The sequence below is a fragment of the Hemibagrus wyckioides genome, linkage group LG08 (genome assembly GCF_019097595.1).
Source record: "Hemibagrus wyckioides isolate EC202008001 linkage group LG08, SWU_Hwy_1.0, whole genome shotgun sequence".
In the NCBI taxonomy this organism is placed as follows: Eukaryota; Metazoa; Chordata; class Actinopteri; order Siluriformes; family Bagridae; genus Hemibagrus; species Hemibagrus wyckioides.
In genome coordinates, this window is record NC_080717.1 from 8,072,039 (window position 1) to 8,092,384 (window position 20,346).

Here is a 20,346-nt window from a genome sequence, read left to right on the forward strand (position 1 = left end):
TGTACATCGTAAAATGTCCATTCTAGACAATTTGTTTAATTTGTTGCTTCGAATAAAGCATGCCTTGTTGAAAAGACAATCAAGATGTGATTAAATCTCTGCACATGTTTTCTGCACTTGAAGAGACTGAGCAGAATGTACCACGCAGGCTTCATCAAAAATGCATTTTTCATCATTTATCATTACTTTCATTGTCATCAGCAATTATTCCATCTTTAATACGTGAAATTACACTATGAATAGTATACTATAATTACACTATGAATAGTAATGTACTACTGGTGACCTTTCAGTCATGCCCTGAATCTGAGCAAAGTACTCCTTTCTATAGAAAGAGAAAACCAGGTGCTGAAAGGGATGAGAGAAGGTGTGAACTTTAAGACAGTTGCGTGTAGGGAGACAAAGAAAAAAACAGTGTTCAGGAGCCACAGGTAATAGTGGGAGAGAGAGAGAGCGCCTGAGAAAGAAAACGAAAAGAAGAGGGAAACAGAGAGAGTGAAAAAGAGAGAAAAGAGGTGGACAGAAGCCAAGTCAGCACCACATTCCTCCTCTGCGCAGGCCGGCTCAAAGCGAGAGTGGGGGGAGTTAAGCATTTATCCAGATGTGGAAGGCTTGGACTTCAGGAGGCAGGGTCCGAAAGTCTTCAGCTAACACATCACATCAAACACACACTTGCACACACACAGACAGATACAGCGAGCACGTCCTGCTTGGTTAAGAACAAGAAGAAACAAGGAAAGACAACGTGGCCTCTCACTGTGTACACGCTAGCAGCCAATTTTTTTCTCAACCACAAATCTCAAGGTGAGTCATATTTGGCACAGGTTTTATTATCTTTTTTTTTATTTATGCTCTGATTTGTTTAAACTTACTTTACTGTAAGTCCTTTTCTGTGAGAGTTGCTTCTGTAACTGTTTCATCAGATAAAATGGTAAATGTTAATGAATATAATCTAAATGTTTAAATAAATGCTAATTGCAAAGTTTGCACACTGAAACTTTGCAAGTCATTTTTGCATTAAAAAAAAAAAAAAGTTTTAATAAGGATATGACTTATATAAACCTTTCCAATACTTCTTAAGCATTTCTTGGTTTATCTATTTTATGTCACTGCTATGAATTCATATGGAAATGGTTTGTGTGAAGTGTGAGTTAAATTCAAGGTTCAAGATCAAATCTAAAATGAAGTGGTGATGATTCACTGTTAAAATATGACCAGCGTTCTATATTATGCAAAGATGAAAAAGTTGGACTTTTGACTTCAGCAACATCAAAAGTTCAGTGGAGTTTGTGTGGAATATTTATATAATAGGAGAACATTACATGTGCTAAATATGAGAAGCAGATGAGTGAGTTCTGTTGCATATGCTGACCATAAACCTCATCTAAAAGAAAACAGAAATATATTTCACCAGATCCCGGTTTCATCGTCACTGTAAAGATTAAACAGTTTGAAGAAAAATCCAGCTTGAACAACTTGCATATTCATCTTCGGTAGTTTCTGATAGGATAGTGCCGCCAGTTACTTTTATCTCTAGCTGAAACGAGCAATGCAGCAGCGCTTTAGTCCTTACATCTGTTCAGTTCTCTCAGCTCCACATCTGTACACTCCATTCAAACAGATCAGCTTCCAAAGCTTTATGCTAATACTGTCATCAACACCATCATGCTTGTCATCTCGAAGATTGATAACTAGCAAAGCCAAGTCTTGGCCATAACCTAGTGCAACTGCATCCTTGGGTCCAGCATTTGATCTCTCCAGTATTTCTATGCTGGATTTCTCATTAATAAGAGTTCCAGTGTCACTGAAATTTGATGAATGAGAAAAGAGAAGCTCTTGGGGTTTTCGAAATTGTTGAAAATCTTTGCTAACTTCTCTATGGGAATAGTGAAAATAGGGCACTAACCAAACAAATTGGCAGCAGAATTACAAGGATATTAGATATTTAATATTACATATTTATTATCATACAGTATAACATATTTAATGTTTTTCAAGTGAACTTAAAGTACTTAAGAAATTATTCACTCCAGATGTTGGGGGAAAAATGTTAGAGTGATTTAACAAATTCAAGAAACTGCTCTTCCTGTGTTGCGGTTACACCAGGTAATTCCATCAGCATCTGACCAGGGTAGCTGGAGGAGCCCTTTTTCCTAAAAATCATCATGGGTTATTATCAAGCTACTGATAAATCATGCCTCACATTTGGCTATTTTCCCCTACAACATTAAACACGAAGAATCTGGAGCAACAAAAAGCTGGTGAATAAGCAATAATAGCAGAGAACATAAGCCTAACTGGCAGTCTTTGCCCTGCAGTCTAAATATCTTGCCTTAAAATATCCTTCAACAAATTGATGGTGTAATCGGGCTGTCGAGAGCTTGCGTACAGAGGAAAACACTTGAGCAATGACTTATTTCTTAAGGACTCAGCAGTTCTGTGGGGGTGGAAAGATGTAATACACCCCCCCCTCATTCCCTGTAATTGTGTAATGCACAGGCTAAATGTGAAGGAGATTGAAAGGGGTAATACTTTACTTGAACTTGCTGACTTGATTACCAATTATTAGCATGGTTAAATAAAGCAAACCATTTAAAGACTTCTAAGCACTTCATTTTGAAATCTAAATAATCAGGACTTTAGAGCGTGACACCATGCAAATTAGCCAACCGTGTCATGAGAGTTTTTTTGTGGTTAGTGAGTCATGTTGTAATAAGGATGTTACCAGCTCTTGCACAAAACAGTAGGAAAAGCCACCAGATGTATTGTTTATATTGGCAACTTGAAGTAGGCAGCTCTGCTAATACAATGAAGCTCCAATCTTTCTGATTAAACTGCAGGGTCTAAAATAAGGCACACAGGCACAAAGAAGATGAATTAAAACAAATGCTTTTTTGGCTTCTTGTGCACTCTAGGACACTATAAATCCTTGTGTTTGTGATGCCAAAAATTTGTCAAGTCTGGAATTGTTTGTTAGACATTTTAATGATTCTATTAAATATGATATTTATACCACAGCACTGTTCAGTTCTGATGGTGTTGATTAATTTTTATATAGCGACAACACTGACAGAAGTGTTGGCTGTAATTCACAAGGTTTTATATTAATGTGCTTGTTGTAATATATTATCTTGTCTGTAGAAACAACTTATACACGGACTTGTATGGCAGATGCTACACAAAAACACTTTTAAAAATATGTGGTCCTTGATATGGTGTAGTTTATTTAGCATTCGTGGAAGGAATATCTAGTGTCTGAACACAACAAAGACCTCAGGACAAAAGGCTTTGCATTTTATAGCAACATATTAAGTTCTATTTTTCTTAATCTGTATTTATTTGGTAGTTGGATGAAATAGCGTGTTTATTGTGTGTGATATTGCCATTTCAAATGACACACTTCCTGTTATGGCTCTCCACTCATATTAGCACGTTAATTTCTGACCATAAAGGTAGCAAATGGGCCTAGAAAATCAAATAAACACTTTTGTGTAACCAAGTTAGCATCAGAATAGCATTATACCATTATCAATGTTAACACTAGATCTTTTAAACTGTGTTTGGATGTATACTTACATAGATTTCCCGTCCACAGTTTGGAGGATGGCATGAAAGAGACATGGCTCCTTTGGGTGTCTCTGCTCCCTGGCTGAAGGCAGCATTGTATCTGCTGCTCCTTATTTTGCCTGCTTGTGTGTGTGTGTGCCCGAGGTCTTGCAGTTGCCCCAACCCCAAAGAGGTACACTGTACCTTTCGCCATCTCCCATCTCTCCCACGCAACGTGCCCAAGGACACAGAGAGATTCAATCTGGGGTAGGCAGCTCTGCTTACACACACACACACACACATTTTTATGAGAGGGAGAGAGAGAGAGAGAGAGAGAGAGAGATTAATGTAAAGTCATAGCTCATTTTAAAGGTAATTGCATTCTGCATTCTGTTTTTTAGCAAGTATAATCCGTGATAGTTCTTTGATATAAGATATAAAATGAATATAAAATAAAATATCTTACTTTAACAGATCAGCATTATTTGATTAGAAATGAATCCTAATTAATTCAATCTCAATTTCTCATGAAGCTATAATAGCATTGCAGCTGTGGGGACTTCGGATTTTGGACATCTGCGCCAGCTTGAGATGCTTATGCTACATGGGAATGAGATCCACACTGTGGCTTCAGGATCTTTTTACCAATTACGTTCTCTCCAGGTGTGTGAGTGTGTGTGTGAGTTAATGTACATGTAAGCAGTTATGCATATGTCTATGCATGCAGCGTGATACACAACTTTGTCATTAATATGTTTTAATGTGCAGTAAGATACACCATTTATAATGCCTTAGGTAAGTGGTGTTCAATCTAAACCACAAACCTCTACAGGTGTGGTTTCTGCTTGTTTGGAAGTTTGGAATGAAAGCCTGCAACCATGCCAGCCCTTTGTGGTTAAGATTGGACGCCTCTGCCTTAGGTATTACCACAGAAAAGGTCATTTAAGGTGCATTTCTTCTCTCACAGATATTGAAGCTGAGCTACAACAAGCTAACAAGAATAGATCCCAGCATGTTTGAGGGCCTGACAAGCCTGGTCCGCCTTCACCTAGACCACAACTTAATACATTTTATTGAGCCTTTCTCCTTTAACGGTTTAACATCACTGAAGTTGCTTCAGCTGGAGAGCAACAAGTTGCAGGACCTTCACCCACACTCATTCACCACCCTCTCACTTCTGGGGACATTCTGGGGCTCAGGCCTACGGCATCTTTACCTAGCAGACAACCAGCTAGAGTACTTGCTGCCTGGTACTTTTCGGCACCTAAGCAAACTAGAAGTCCTCTCTCTGCATAACAATCCCTGGACTTGTGACTGTCAGCTCCACTGGCTTTTAGAATGGGAAAAGAAACATGAGGGTGAGATTATTGTGACACCTACGCTACACCTACTTGATGAGGCAGCTAAATAACTAAATTTGAAGTAATTTGACCAAGGCTACTCAGAAAAGAATACATTTCACAAAAAGAGCCTTAAAACTCATACTTGGACAGTTGAACTACTAATAATTCATAAAACATATATGTGATATTTACATTACACAAAAAGGTATAACAAATACCTTGATTCTTCACCTAACCTTTTAATTGATGAACAGATTAACAAGCATAATGGCTAATTTTAACAGTGCTTTCTCTCTCTACAGGAGTGATTAAGTGCAAGAAGGACAGAGATTCTGCCTCCAGTGAGACTTGTGCTGTTTGTGCCTCACCACAACCTCTCAACAACAGCCAGATTTTCCAGCTTTCAGTGCAGAAACTGTCCTGTGACAGGCCTTCTCTACAGTCCCCACTGAAAGTGGGTGAGTATAGTGCATTGGAGGACCAGGAGCCAGACCTCCCTTACACAAAGGACTTGGAGCATCCACTGGGCCACCTGGCCTTCACGTTGTCTGACAGCCATGGGAACAGGGCCCATGTGGCCTGTGATGTAAATCATCCTGTTGAAGGAACCTCCATGGTATGGGAAAAGCTAAAGAGGTCAGACGAGGTGGCAGTTAATGTGACCTTACTAACCCTGCTTGAGTGTGAGATTGACAGGGATGCTCTCCAGAACCTGTGGAGACTTGTTGCATACTACTATGAAAGTCCAGCTGTCTTGGAGCGAGGAGCAAGGCATGAGAATACTTCAAAGGTGACCTTCCAGTACTCCCAGGTCACAAGTGAGGACTCCCCTTACTTTACTGAACTCAAAGGACATTTAATGGCTGAACCAGCCTGGTTGTTGCAACCCAAGGTTACTATTCAGTTGAACAGGCGCAAAACAACAACAAAAAAACTGGTAATGAACTTCTCAACATTTATATCAAAGGAGATCAGTGGAAGAGGAGAACAAGATGATACAGTCACTTCATGGGCTTTGATTCCAAGAGGAACTTCAGAGAGGATTCAAATAGTGTTGGAGCACTCTGAGGCTATTCTTAACTGTAATATACTGAGTTCGGGGCAACTGTTTGTTGAGTGGATGCTTCCAGACCTAACTACTTTAGACAAAACCGATTCCCAAAGAATTACATCAGACCATAACAGACTAGTCATCAAAAACACAAGCCTGACAGACACTGGGATCTATCACTGTTTTGTGCGTACTGAGACAGAAGTAGACATGGTTTCATATAGGCTTATGGTTAGGGAACGTCTCCTTAGTCCTAGCGACTTAAATGGAAAGAAAATGTCTGTGGAGAATGGAGAATCCCTCAGTCTTCCCTGTTCGGTTACTTCACCAAACCCAATTGAAACAAGATGGCTCCTACCAAATCATCAGTTTCTAAAGGCATCAAATGCATTGGGACGAATCTATGTGTCACAAAATAACACGCTGATCATAGAACAAGTGAAGAATGAAGATGCTGGGGAATACAGTTGCTTAGCGGCTAACCTTCATGGGGCAGACATGTTGTCTCATTTGGTAGTTGTAACAGGTGAAAAAGAGGAAGACCTCACAGATGTTAATGTGATTAGGGGTGAATCAGTGTATGACAAGGAGGATGCAGAGGGTTCAGGATACCAAGAAATCAAACAGTTGGCTGTTACTCAAACACCACACAGGGTACTTGGAAAAGATAGGAGTAAAGGTGGACTTTATCGACAGGGCTTTAGAGGAAAAAAGATCAATGAGAAAGGGAGGAAACCAAATAAATCTGTCAAACAGCTTGACCCAGGCCGTTGGGCAGAAATGTTAGCAAAAGCCAATGCTAAAGCCTCAACTATGCAACCAGGAAAAATTATGACAACAGTGGCAGCTACAACGACAACCCCTACAACTATATCCACCACGATTACAACCACTACGACTACAACCACTGCGACTACAACAACTACGACTACAACTGCTCCTGTCACTCACTCTTTTACTACCAGCGCTACTACTAGTAGTCTTATAAATGATTTCACATCTAAGCAGCTGGTACAGTCCCGTAATAGAAAGCCTATAGACCGCAGTTCACTGCAGAGAACCCAACATCTGGATCGAAAGTCTGATGATTCAAACATTACAAAAATGGCTTCAATAAATCTTTACCCAAACACATTATCTCCTATTCACTCAAACTTGCAACCTGTGACACAAACTGAGAAACAGATTGAAAGGCAAATATTAGAGGAGAAAAGAAGGGTAAATAATCACATCCCCAACCCTAGAAGAAGACCACCATACAGAAGAAGACCTCAATCAAGAAGGTTACGTACACAGAGACCTACGCCCCCCCCACCAACCACAACAGAAGTACCATTTACAACTTTATTAACTACAAAAGCTCCAGAATCTTTTATCACCACAGACACTCGCCTTAAAACTCTGAATACGAAACCAGGAAGAAAGCCACTCACAGGTTCAGATATTTCAAGTGCACCTGACCCTAAAATCAAAGACACTTTACGGCTAAAAGAGAAGGCTCAAGGTAACAAAAAATCTGCATCTGCAAAAGAAGGAAAACTTACAGTTACAACTGCTGAGCCCCAGGTCATGCTAGCACCAACACACGATACGTTGCATCACAAAAACTCTGAGGTTATTAAGTGGAGTAATGGCACAAAAAATGAAGAAAGTGATAAACAAAAGATTACAAGTACAATTTCTCCTACTATTCAAATCACTAACATTAAACCTCCCATACCTCATAAAGAACCACTAACCACAGAGAAACCAGCCCTGTCAAATAACATTAAACACAGGGTGGATAACTCAATGAACAGACATGAAAGTCCTGGTTTGCCTGTCCACCCCTGGTTAGTTCAGAGAAATAAACAAATCTCAGTTACACCATGGCCTTATACCACTTCTCCCTTAGGGACCTATACCAACCGCATCCCAGTCTGGCCCAGAGTTCATGGATCAAAGCACCACTCTTCACCTGACAGATCCTTGCATTTATTGCGTACAAGCGGAAGGAATACAGGGTTCACGAATCGACCTGAAATCACAGCACAAACAGCAAACCCCACACCTTACATACCGTGGTCAGCAGTAACCCCCTTTCCCAAATTTGTAGCACCACATGATAGCTCATCCCAAATAAGGGACTACTTCCTCTTCAACAGGCTTCGAAACAGATACCGACAATCCCAGCTTGATGCCCACCGCTTAGCCCAGTCAGGAAAGCTAGTTACTCCCAAACCACGAATTTACCAGCCCACCCCAAAACTACATCCATTTCCAAACGTTCCAAACATCTACAAGCCTGTGACACCCCATTCTATTATAGCAACTACTAGTAATCCATACACCACAGCCAGCATACTATATGGTAGTCGCTGGCACTACAGTAACTTTGGACCAAAGAAACTAAGCACTGATCTGCCCTTTCCAAACTTGATGGGGAGTGGTGTGAAACCCAGAATAATGACACTTGACTCAGCTACTGTGTCTGCACTGGCAGAAACAAATGTTCTTCTGCGCTGTCAGGCATCAGGAGACCCCAAGCCTGTTATTTCCTGGACAAAAGTCTCAACAGGTAGGTAGCCAACATAAATACAGTATATACACTATATGACCAAATGTTTGTGGACAACTCCACTCTTCTGGGAATGCTGTAGAATGGATTTTGGTGTCCATAAACATTTGGCCATATAGTGTATATACACAATACAAAGACTGCAACAAAAAGTATTTGCTTTTTAATGATATATTAGACTGCATTTATTTTATATAAAATTGGAAGAGAATGTATATTTGTAATATTTGGCTTATAAGCAATAAAGTGTTTATATATCATGTTCAAATGTACAGAGTCATTATAATGTATATCTTAATACAGATTATCTGTGTCAGAGTCATAATAAAGTTTTGACTGACTAAGAAATAAAATAAAATTTATATTCTTGAGACAAGCAACTGAAAAAATTGTCTGATAACTTTATATATTCCCCATACAGGTGCTACAATTCAAGCCAGCACCAAACATGGACAACGATTTGAAGTTCTTCCAAACGGTTCCTTTATTATAAAGAATGTACAACTGCAGGACAGAGGTCAGTACCTTTGTACTGCACAGAACAAATTTGGCTCGGATCGCATGGTGGTCACTCTTACTGTACAGACAGAACCTCCAAAAATAGAGGGCCCCAAATACAGAGATGTTTCTGTCTACTTGGGAAAACCAATCAGCTTGGACTGCATCGCAGCAGGCAAGCCTCTAGCTCAGGTGTCCTGGATTCTTCCAGACAGAACCATTGTGCGGGAGTCGATGCCTCTTGATAGACCTATGTTACTTTTTCCTAATGGAACACTCAGCATTCACTCAGCAAACTTTTCCCTTAAGGGCAACTACAAGTGTATCGCTAGTAATGCAGCAGGTGCTGACACTCTGACCTATCAGCTACATGTTGCTGCATTGCCACCAGCAATTAAAGAAGAGTCCTTTGAGAGTATACATATTAACACTGGAAAAAGTATCTATGTACACTGCACAGCTAAAGGAGAACCTGAGCCTCTTCTTAAGTGGGTTCTTCCTGATGGTTCGCAACTGAAACCTACACAGTATATTGGGAGGCGTCTCTTCGTATTCCCCAATGGCACACTCTACATCAAAAGTATCATTCCTGTGGATGCTGGAAGATATGAATGTTCAGCCACAAACATGGTTGGGTTTGTTCAGAGAGTGGTAAAGCTGGATATCAAGCAAGAGTCACCAGGTCCTTGGAAAGGTCCATCTCAGCATCATAGTGTTTCAGCCTTGTACGGCTCCACAGTGTTTCTACACTGTCCTGAGTCAGCTGACTACCACAGAGGTACGGTTTGGAGGCTGCCATCTAGAACACTGTTGGAACATCATTACAGGTATGAATTCATTGTAAACATAAATAAGCAAGTAAATACTTACGTTCGATTTAAAATAAAATTATACTGTGATTCTACAGCAATCAGAATGTATGATTTTCTACATTTACACTTCATAAGCCACAAGTGTAGCAGACACAGCTTGTCTGGGATACACAGCTGGTGTGAGATAATTAAAAACACATCTGACTCTTATATACTGAGCAATATATCCATCATTATTGTAAATCAAACAGCGTCTGAAAAACATTAAACAATCTGTGGTGTCAGACAGAAAGCTTAAATAAATTTTGCTGATCCAGACAAAACAATAATGATGTCACGCAGGAATTTCAGTATTTATTGGAATTCAGTTACACTTCACATTGCATAACTTGTAACAATCCATGCCTTGTCTTTTTTGCTGCAGATGTCCCAGATTAATGAAATAACAACAGTCATAAAAATAATAACAAATGTGTTAACATTTTGATTTCTGGTTTGTCTCTAGTCCTCACAGACACATCAATGCTTTCTCTAATGGCACACTCAGGATACTGCAACTGACTGAAAAAGATCAAGGAATTTACTTGTGCATGTATCAAAGGCCCAACGGAGAGGATATGGAACTGTTTGAACTTGAGGTCCTTATGAAGCCACCTAAAATAGAAAACATGGGCAGTCAACAAAAGAGAGTTACAAATGGAGATAACTTCCTTGTGGATTGTGTAGCTTCAGGTCTTCCAGATCCTGAAGTGACTTGGAGTCTCCCCGATGGCACAATGATAAACAATGCTCTCCAATCAGATGACAGTGGAACCCGCAGTCGTCGCTATATCATATTTGACAATGGAACACTCTTGTTGCCACATATGGGAAAAAGCGATGAGGGTGATTACACATGCTACGCAAAGAACACACTTGGAGAGGATGCAATGAAAGTGAATGTCCAAGTTGTCCAAAATTCACCCCGAATTTCCTCCAAAGACCAGGTGTCTCTCCATTTTCCACTTGGCCAATCAGCGCAGCTGAAGTGTGATGCTACTGGTGAACCTCCACCTACTATTATCTGGATTTCACCAAAGAATGAAATGATCACTTTATCTTCAGTCAAATACCAGATTCTCAAAGATGGAACGCTGATCATTAATAAGGTCACTTTGGCAGACCAGGGAAAGTACACTTGTGTCGCAAGGAACTCAGCTGGTGATGACATTAAGAACGTGAAGCTCCAAGTAGAGGTCAGCGAACCATATATCAATGGGAAAAGTGGACGAACTGACAGTAGAGTTTTGGGAGTGTCCTATCAGACTGTGCTGATGCACTGCAAAGCCGAGGGCATGCCCGAACCCCAGATAACATGGATGACATCTTTTGGTATGTCCCTGCCTACACCTTATGTTGGAGGCAGATTCCAAGTCCATAAGAATGGTACTCTTGAATTGCGTGGCATCCGGAAAACTGATGAAGGTAAGTTTCTGTGTGTGGCCAGAAATTACCTGGGGGAGGCCAGCCTAGCAATTGACCTTGAAGTTGCAACACTTGCTGAAAAACCAAGCTTCCTTGTTCCAAATATCGAGGTGTTATCCCTCAAACCTGATGGAGATGACATCATTTTACAGTGCCAGGCTATGGGAAAACCAAAGCCAGAGTTTGTCTGGATTCTTCCCAACAGCACAGTGCTGGTTCCAGGAATGAAACTTAAAAGGTTTACTCACTCCTCGGAAAATGGCAGTTTGCATATTATTCAGCCAGTGCTCAATGACAAAGGTGTTTATCGTTGCCTGGCAAAAAATGCTGCAGGACAAGCAGAAAAGCGTTATGCTTTAGAACCTGGAAGGAAGCCTCAAATCCGAGGTACATCTACACCTATGAAGATTTCATTTGGACAGACACTAAACATGCCATGCACAGTGGAAGGCTGGCCCCAAGCAACCATCACATGGACTCTTCCAAATGGTATGATATTGGACAGGCCTCAGGTTATTGGACGAGTCACCTTTGTATCAAATGGAACCCTTCAGCTTAGAGAAGCTGCAAAATCTGATAGAGGTACTTACATTTGCAAAGCCACTAACACATTTGGATCATCAACACTGTCTTATCCTGTGACTATTATGGTACTTCCGCCACAGATAACAAATGCACCTCCATCTATAATAAGAGTTACAAAGGGCTCTCCAGTGACACTAAAATGCATTGCTACTGGAACTCCTAAACCAGATATTTCATGGACTCTGCCTGGACGGACCACACTTGTGCCCAATAATCGCTTCACCACATTGGGTGGGATTTACATGACAGAAGATGGTAGTTTGGTCATACAGGATCCCAGTTTAATGAACTCTGGAATTTATAAGTGTAATGCCAAAAATGCTTTGGGAATGGACTTCAAAGCAACATACCTTCAAGTGAACTGAACATGTGAAGGAGAGAAACTATGTGGTAAACTGAAGCAAAACATTTTTAAGACATGGACGCTATATTCTTGTAAACCAGTGTAAATAGAAAGCTGCATTTAATGTTCATGGAAAAAATCCAGCAATTCAGAAATGGGAAATATTTCTTTCTTCTTCACAAGACTAACAAGTATTGTTGCAGCCTTGTGTTGGGAAATAACACATTAATGTTCAGGAGAACCCATGGCATTATTTTTTAAATGTTTTTGTACTTAATTTATAGAAATATTGGTTTGTAAATAAAATTATACATCCACCTCTTAGATTCTTATACATCAAAGTTTTGGAAATTAAAAAACAATCATAAATGTATATTTTTATATGCCGCAATAGATTTCATTTGAATCTTTTATACTGCTTGTATGCATTGTAAATGTATGTCTAACAAACAGTCCCAGGATGTAAACCATCTACAACAACACGGCCTTTCACTATTGGAGTAGAAAGGGAGCCTTGTAAGCACAAACATTAGCATTGTTCTAACAGTTTTACCAACAATGACTGACATACAAGCAGCCGATTCTGTAACAGAATTACTGGTACTGTCAAAAAGAAAAGTTTTTGGACGGGCACGTTTTTGAGAAACCATAAAGTAATAAATTGAGTGTAGCCAAAAACCAGAAATTGTGTTGACATTCCACTTTTTGTGAAAATGTATGTTTTATTACTGTTCTTATTATGATTTAAATGTTAATTTTACCAGATGGCCTAAGCTGCCTGTTTTATACTATCATCACTTAGAGCAGGATTGATATACTGATCGTTTTCAAGAAGAAACAGAAATGAATGTTCACAGACTTGGTCTATTTGATTTCTATTAAATCTAAAGTGATGCAGGAATAATTGAGCATAATCAGAGGTCCCATGGGTGGCAACCCTTGCCATGCTATTCAGCTTCTGAATTACATGCGACTTGTGATACGATCAGGCATAACATTATGAGCACTGAGAGGTGAAGTGAATAACACTGATGATCTCTTCATCATGGCACCTGTTAGTGGGTGGGATAGATTAGGCAGCAAGTGAACATTTTGTCCTCAAAGTTGATGTGTTAGAAGCAGGAAAAATGGGCAAGCGTAAGGATTTGGGTGAGTTTGACAAGGGCCAAATTATGATGGATAGACAAATAGATCAGAGCATCTCCAAAACTGCAGCTCTTGTGGAGTGTTCCCGGTTTGCAGTGGTCAGTATCTATCAAAAGTTGTCCAAGGAAGGAACAGTGGTGAACAAAGGCTGGCCATGTGATCCGATCCAACAGACGAGCTACTGTTGCTGAAATTGCTGAAGAAGTTAATGCTGGTTTTGATAGAAGGGTGTCAGAATACACAGTGCATGACAGGTCAGGGCAGCAAAAGGGGGACCAACACAATATTAGGCAGGCGGTCATAATATTATGCGTGATCGGTGTATATCTATACAATTCCTCCAGACAGTGTTAAATCATGATTTTAGAATTATAAAGAAGTATAAAGCCAATGCAGTATGTAATTATACTTCTATTTACAAAAACATACAAATCACACATTCTGCAAAAAAGAGGCCTTTGTCCTATACCACAGGTTCCCAGCCCTGGTCCTGGGTGTACCCACTGGAGTTTTCCCTGTTCCATTACAGGGGTTCTCCAAAACCAGGGTTGGGAACTGTCCTATACATAAGAGACATACCATGGCATTACATGAATGGCCATACACTTGCCTGGCTTGAATGCAAGATTGTATTTGAATGCAAACGCTTATCCTCCGACACTACCAGCTGAGCGGCCGTGCACGAGCACGTGAGTGTGCGCGGGCGTGCGCGCGCGCGCGCGTGTGTGTGGGCGAGCATCACTTCGCCGCGATGGCGAACGAAGTGCAAGGGCGCGGAGAAGGAGCCGGTGTCGCGTCCAACTCCTTGGAGCTGAGCACGTCTCTCGAGCGCAGCGTGCAAACGCGGATCTTCAAAATCATCGTGATCGGCGACTCGAACGTGGGCAAAACGTGCTTAACGTTCCGCTTCACCGGCGGCTCTTTCCCTGCCAAGACGGAGGCCACGATCGGAGTGGATTTCAGGGAGAAGGCGGTCGAAATCGAGGGTGAGAGGATAAAGGTGGGTCAGGGGAAAATAATTAAAGCAAATTAAAATCCCGCACAATTTAGATCATGTCATGTTTCAGATCATGGTAATGATTTGGAAATGTGTTTCCGGGAAAAAATGCCTCTGATTGTCTTCCCTTCGTGTTTACACTGAGATTCATGTCGCACTCTTGAATAATTGATTGTTGTGTGCGCTCAAAGAAGCGCTTTCATAATGTATATGGATTCAGATAGATCCTTCCTTGGACCAAGCCACAGAATGGAGTCACTATTGTGTTTTAATCCATCTCAATCACAGTGAATAGCAATATATTCACAATATCCTGTTTTACGCATATATTCCAGCCAGTGAGCATTTCTGTTCTGTATCTAATTACATTCTTTGACACACATTCGTTGGAAAATGTTATCTTTCCTATATTTCAAACCACCAAAACTGTACATGAAAATCCTTTGCTTAAGTCACTTTTACTTTTAGGCACTGAGGCTGATGCACCGTGAGTGACATGCTGTTGAGCACAATAGTACACGATTTGGTGGTGCACAGGCCTTATCACAGAATATTTCACAGAAGACATGAGGTGATTTGACGATTTTGGTTCCTGTCGCATCATCGGCATTGTCTTGGTGTGTCATGGCTTGAGTCAGCTTGGGAAATAACCTACATTGATTCGTTCACTTATCTTCGCAATTCATTCTGTTTAGGGCTGTGATGGATTCAGAGCCTGTGCCTAAGTCTAATAAGCTATTACACCCTGGATGGGACTCAAGCAGCATACATAAACACACACTTTTACACCCTTATTCAATTGTCGTGACAATAAAGTAGCCAATTCACCCAGTGTGTATTTGGGAGGTTGGAGGAAACCGGAGAACGCAGAGAAAACCCATGCTGAAACAGGGAGAACAATGGAAGCTCTGCACAGATGATAATTCAAGCTAAGGAATGAACCAGGGATCCTGGAGCTGTGAGGCAGCAACACTACCTGCTATCACCGTTCCAACACCTCAGTAATTTGTATATGAAAAATCTATACTTTAACCACTATAGGCACTGAAAGTCAAAATGGTACACCATGTATACACCAATCAGCCATAACATTATGAGCAGTGACAGGTGAAGTGAATAACACTGATTATCTCTTCATCATGGCACCTGTTAGTGGGTGGGATATATTAGGCAGCAAGTTAACATTTTGTCCTCAAAGTTGATGTGTTAGAAGCAGGAAAAATGAACAAGTGTAAGGATTTGAGTGAGTTTGACAACATATTTTTATCATACCAGTGAAAAATGGCTTTTGATTGTGACTGTAAGGTGCTTGGGGGACTTCACATCTCCAAGGTCCCTGATTTGATCCTGAGCTCAGATTAATCTTCCTCCAGATTCTCTGGTTTTCTCCTGCTTGCCAAAAGTATATTGATTGGCTATGCCAAGCTTGCTTGGTGTCATTGTCTGTGTAAGTGCATGTGTATGGTAAGCTTTCATGGATGGATCTGCTATCTAGGATGTATTCCCATATCAGGAGTTTATGAGATCCAGATCAGCTGCTACCTTTTCCATGTTGAAGCAGTTACTAAGGATGAGCGTATAAATAAATTCTTATGACCTACCCTCCTCACATCTACTTTGTTTTGCCTTTTTTCCTGATATTTGTGCATACAGGTGCAGGTATGGGATACGGCCGGCCAGGAACGCTTCCGCAAAAGCATGGTGGAGCACTACTACCGCAACGTCCACGCTGTTGTCTTCGTGTATGATGTCACCAAAATGGCCTCATTTGAGAACCTGAAGACATGGATCCAGGAGTGCAATGGGCACCGTGTGTCGGCCTCTGTGCCCCGCGTCCTGGTCGGAAACAAGTGTGACCTGGTGGACCAAATCCAAGTCCCGTCCAACATGGCGCTGAAGTTTGCTGACGCACACAACATGCTGTTGTTTGAGACGTCTGCCAAAGACCCCAAGGAGAGCCAGAATGTGGACTCTATTTTCATGTGCCTGGCATGTCGTTTGAAGGCCCAAAAATCCCTCATCTATAGAAATGTGGAACGGGAGGATGGGAGAGTGAGGCTCAACCAAGAACCTAATCCTAAGACTAGCTGTCCATGCTGAAAACCTGTGAAGCCTAGAATAATCTCATCTTATTTTCCCACACCAACTGAGACTGATGTTGATAACTGCAAAAGAAAAATGTGCCTGCAACAAATGATTGACATCGAGGCTTGGGTTTGTTTGTTTGTTCGTCTCTGTGCAGCTTCTCTGTTTGACCTTACCAATCACATCGCCACCTAGAAATCAGACTACAATGTCGTTTGGTGTTTGATTTACCGTACACGCCGTTTTAACTGTAACATTTCAGCTAATGTTTGGAAATAGAGATTTCACAGTTGGTATATCCAGTCTGCCAAATAACATCCTGTTGTATTAATCATTCATATGGATTCATCTCCCAGCATACAATCGGCTCGAAAGATTATTGAGTGCAATAAGGCATAAGTACCATCCAACACATGATTGGTTATTTATCTGTTTTGCAATCATGAGATGCATATAAACAGATCTGTCAGCTGTGTATTCGATTGCAGTTTTCATGGCAGCCATGCAGTTGTTTAAATGCCTTAATAATGGGCCTCTTACTGATAATGTCAATACAAATAAATTTTTGCATTCACACAATAGTGGAATAGTACTTACATGGATAGTTGCATGTTGTGTTATCAGATGATTACCCTGCATGCTGGAAAGTGAAAAGAATATTAGGAGAGTAAAAGCTAGTGATAGTTGCTATGAAATGAGACGCTGCCATTCCACATCGACACGTGTCTTGGACTGGAGATATGAGCAATATGAGCAACCGTCAGTGTGTTAACTCACATCCTATTAACATTTTGCAATATTAAGTCCAAAGGTTTGATCAACATTTAACCTTTTATTATGAAAAAAATAACTCCATTTAATCAAAGTATGTATAAAATGCTCAAATGAATCCAATTAATCATTCAATTTTAGGAAACATCCCAGACGCTAAAACTCATTGAATCCGATGTTTCTAACAAAACAATCGTATCGTTTTTTTTGTCGTTTGTTTAAGTTAATTTTTCAAGAAAAGTGACTGTGTGTAATTGTGTCAGCATTCGTCAGTTTTAAGACTGAGAATCTATTTTCTTTACACATGGAACAATCGTGTACAAATGTTACATGTTGAAATAACTGTTCACTGAAAGTAAAGTTAAATGTGTTATGTGTAACATATCGCTTGAGGTCATAGTTATTGTGCCTTCTGCATAAATGTGTGTGTGTGTTATGCATGCAATAATAGCATCTCTTTTTTTTTCCAACATCTATTTGGGATGCATTATTTATGCCTGCTGACCGAGCAACTTAGTGTCCATTACTTGTTAGAATGTTCTTTCAGATACTAGTATTTGGGTTATACAATTATAAATTATTATATTACAGTTATTAAATTATTGGTAGTGTTTAAAGCTTTCACCACACAGTTTTTTTTAATTGCATAAATATAATCCTTGCGGATAGATAGATAGATAGATAGATAGATAGATAGATAGATAGATAGATAGATAGATAGATAGATAGATAGATAGATAGATAGATAGATAGATACTTTATTCATCCCAATTTACAATAATATACAATATATACTTTCCGAGAAATATACAGTGATACTTTCCAAGCCATGCTGCTACAGAACTCCTTAGAACCAATCATTATGACACAAATTAGAAGTTTCTCAAACAAAGACCACTGTTTCTTGGTGTAATAAATGTTCCTGGATGAAGGTACTGTCCTAGTTTAGGCTCTAAAAAAAAAAATGTTGCACTAATAATGATGTAGGCTCAGCCACACTGTGTTCACCAGCACAGTCCTGGTATTATTATAGGATATAATATAAGGAAGAGGAGCAATGGGAAGAGTAAGAGCTGGGAGTCACCAGGTGGTGCTGTAGTTACGTTTGTTCAATTACAATCTTTAAAAAAACTGTCAAGTCATGGTGTTGCACATTTCATTTGGTGGCTGTTGTTGTAAACTGTGCTAAGTAGTGTAAGTTTATCGAATTCCCTTGTATACACTCTCTAAGGGAAACATACCATTTGGTTTGAAACACTTGTGGCTTGCAAATCTATTGGTCTTATTTTGCACTTGCGAGTAATTCACACACACACAACACATTGTTGCTGATCCTGATGGCCACAATTTACCAATATTTAAAAGGTTACTTCCAGCATGGTAATGCACCATGACACAAAGCAATCTTTCACTAGGGAAGGATGCACTATATTGGCAAAGGTTTTGGGACGCCCCACCAATTCATTGAATCATTGAATTCAGGTGTTGTTTTTCAGGGGTTGGGCTTGGACCCTTCAGTTCCAGTGAAAGGATCTCTTAATGCTTCAGCATACCAAGACATTTCATGCTGCCAACATTTGTGAGGTCAGGCACTAATGTTGGATGAGAAGGTCTGGTCATTTCACTCTGCTCTAATTCATCCCAAGGGTGTTTTATCAGGTTGAGGTCAGGACTCTGTGAAGTTCCTCCACACCAAACTCGCTCATTCATGTCATTATGGGCCTTGCTTTGTGCAATGGTGTGCAGTCATGTTGGAACAGGAAGGGGTCATCCCCAAACTGTTCCCACAATGTTGGGAGCATGAAATTGTCCATAATGTCTTGGTATGCTGAGGCATTAAGAGTTCCTTTCAGTGGAACTAAGGGGCCAAGCCCAAACCCCTAAAAAAGCAACCCATGAATTCAATGATTTGGAGGGGTGTCCCAAAACTTTTGGCAATATCGCGTAGCTTAAGAGCATGTGAGGTATATGAAAGGGTACAATTTAGTATTCTTGAGTGTTCTGCTTGTAAATCTTATTTTAAATATCTTTCACTTTTGATCGGGATATAATATTGTAGACCATTTTATAAGATCATATATTTATTTACAAAATAAAATCGCTGGAGGCTGTAGCTGTACTGCCTTGTCACCAGCAGGGGGAGCTCTAACAGTACTCGTATTTTGAAACTACTTTATCCGGAACTTTCGCCTGAGGTTAAGGCAGGGTTGCCAGTTCCGTGATTTCTTTGCAAATTGAGGATTTATTTGCATGTATGCTTTTCTATGCATCTATAAATATTGAGCAGGTGTTTTCTGCAAGGCAAATGGGTAAGGTGGTTTTTAAAGTGCACAGTAAATGCCAATGCTCTTTTATATGTATGTATTCTAAGTATAATTCAAATGAAGTGAATATAGCACAAGGCCATGTATATCCTTTTATGAGTGATCTAATCAGATTGGTCAGAAGGTCTTTAATATTTGTGACAATAGAACCTAACTTCACCTCACAGACCTTCCACAACATTAAATGCAACTATAAACAGTTAAAATTATGGCGTGACATGATGTTCTGTAATAAATCTAAAAATTTTATTGTTGTAGTATGAATTCTTCATGGCTGACCCCGTACCCTGTCCCCAGCTTCCTAATGAGATGGAATATGTGAAGAAACGAATTTCACTCTGCTTAATATATTATGTGACAAACAAAGGCTTATTTTTCTAATGGAAAATAATTTAGGGTGGTAACAGTAATGCTGCATTGTGTCAGGCCACATCACACAACCCTGTCATTGATCCTTTTCTTTTATACCACAGTGCAATTGAATGCTCCAATCTGATTGGTCAGAAATTGTCCATTTGGGTACAGCACGGGTCCGAAAGTAGTTCCGACTGCAATATGAATGTTAGATGGATATTAAGGCACTTGTACTACTAATATGCTCTTATATTGTTTATATTGTTTGTAACTGCTCACACTTTTACAGAAGACGCTTCACACAATCTAAAACTTTATATCTCCACTTTAAATGTGATCATAAACCATTAACCTGTGAGGTGGAAACATTAATCATTTAAAATATTAACACTTTGGTATAAGCAGAATAACACCCTCAAGGTTTTGTAATAAAATAATGCACTTCAGGGTGTTATTCCTTAGATAATTAT

At 40.0% G+C, this 20,346-nt stretch overlaps 2 protein-coding genes across 2 annotated transcripts; both read left to right on the plus strand.

The window, feature by feature from the left end:
* The first annotated feature begins 582 nt into the window (after nt 1–582).
* On the plus strand, nt 583–12,869 carry si:ch211-159i8.4 (matrix-remodeling-associated protein 5). The gene is made up of 7 exons (XM_058396152.1): nt 583–804; nt 3,596–3,813; nt 4,080–4,209; nt 4,514–4,904; nt 5,192–8,497; nt 8,919–9,822; nt 10,313–12,869. Exons 2-7 carry the CDS (start codon nt 3,620–3,622, stop codon nt 12,219–12,221), a joined length of 6,834 nt encoding a protein of 2,277 aa, XP_058252135.1. The 5' UTR covers nt 583–804; nt 3,596–3,619; the 3' UTR covers nt 12,222–12,869.
* Nucleotides 12,870–14,046: 1,177 nt separating this feature from the next.
* rab33a (RAB33A, member RAS oncogene family) lies at nt 14,047–17,578 on the plus strand. The gene is made up of 2 exons (XM_058396227.1): nt 14,047–14,345; nt 15,996–17,578. The coding sequence occupies exons 1-2, from the start codon at nt 14,097–14,099 to the stop codon at nt 16,440–16,442; spliced, it is 696 nt and encodes a 231-aa protein (XP_058252210.1). The 5' UTR covers nt 14,047–14,096; the 3' UTR covers nt 16,443–17,578.
* The last annotated feature ends 2,768 nt before the right edge of the window (nt 17,579–20,346 follow it).

What these genes read in the sequence shown, in the direction of transcription:
- rab33a (XM_058396227.1), top strand. Translation starts at nt 14,097, where the DNA reads ATGGCGAACGAAGTGCAAGGGCGCGGAGAAGGAGCCGGTGTCGCGTCC. An exon ending in TCGAGGGTGAGAGGATAAAG is followed by an intron (nt 14,346 to 15,995) that starts GTGGGTCAGGGG and finishes TTGTGCATACAG; the next exon opens with GTGCAGGTATGGGATACGGC.
- si:ch211-159i8.4 (XM_058396152.1), top strand. Translation starts at nt 3,620, where the DNA reads ATGGCTCCTTTGGGTGTCTCTGCTCCCTGGCTGAAGGCAGCATTGTAT. An exon ending in ATGGGAAAAGAAACATGAGG is followed by an intron (nt 4,905 to 5,191) that starts GTGAGATTATTG and finishes CTCTCTCTACAG; the next exon opens with GAGTGATTAAGTGCAAGAAG. An exon ending in CTGTTGGAACATCATTACAG is followed by an intron (nt 9,823 to 10,312) that starts GTATGAATTCAT and finishes GTTTGTCTCTAG; the next exon opens with TCCTCACAGACACATCAATG.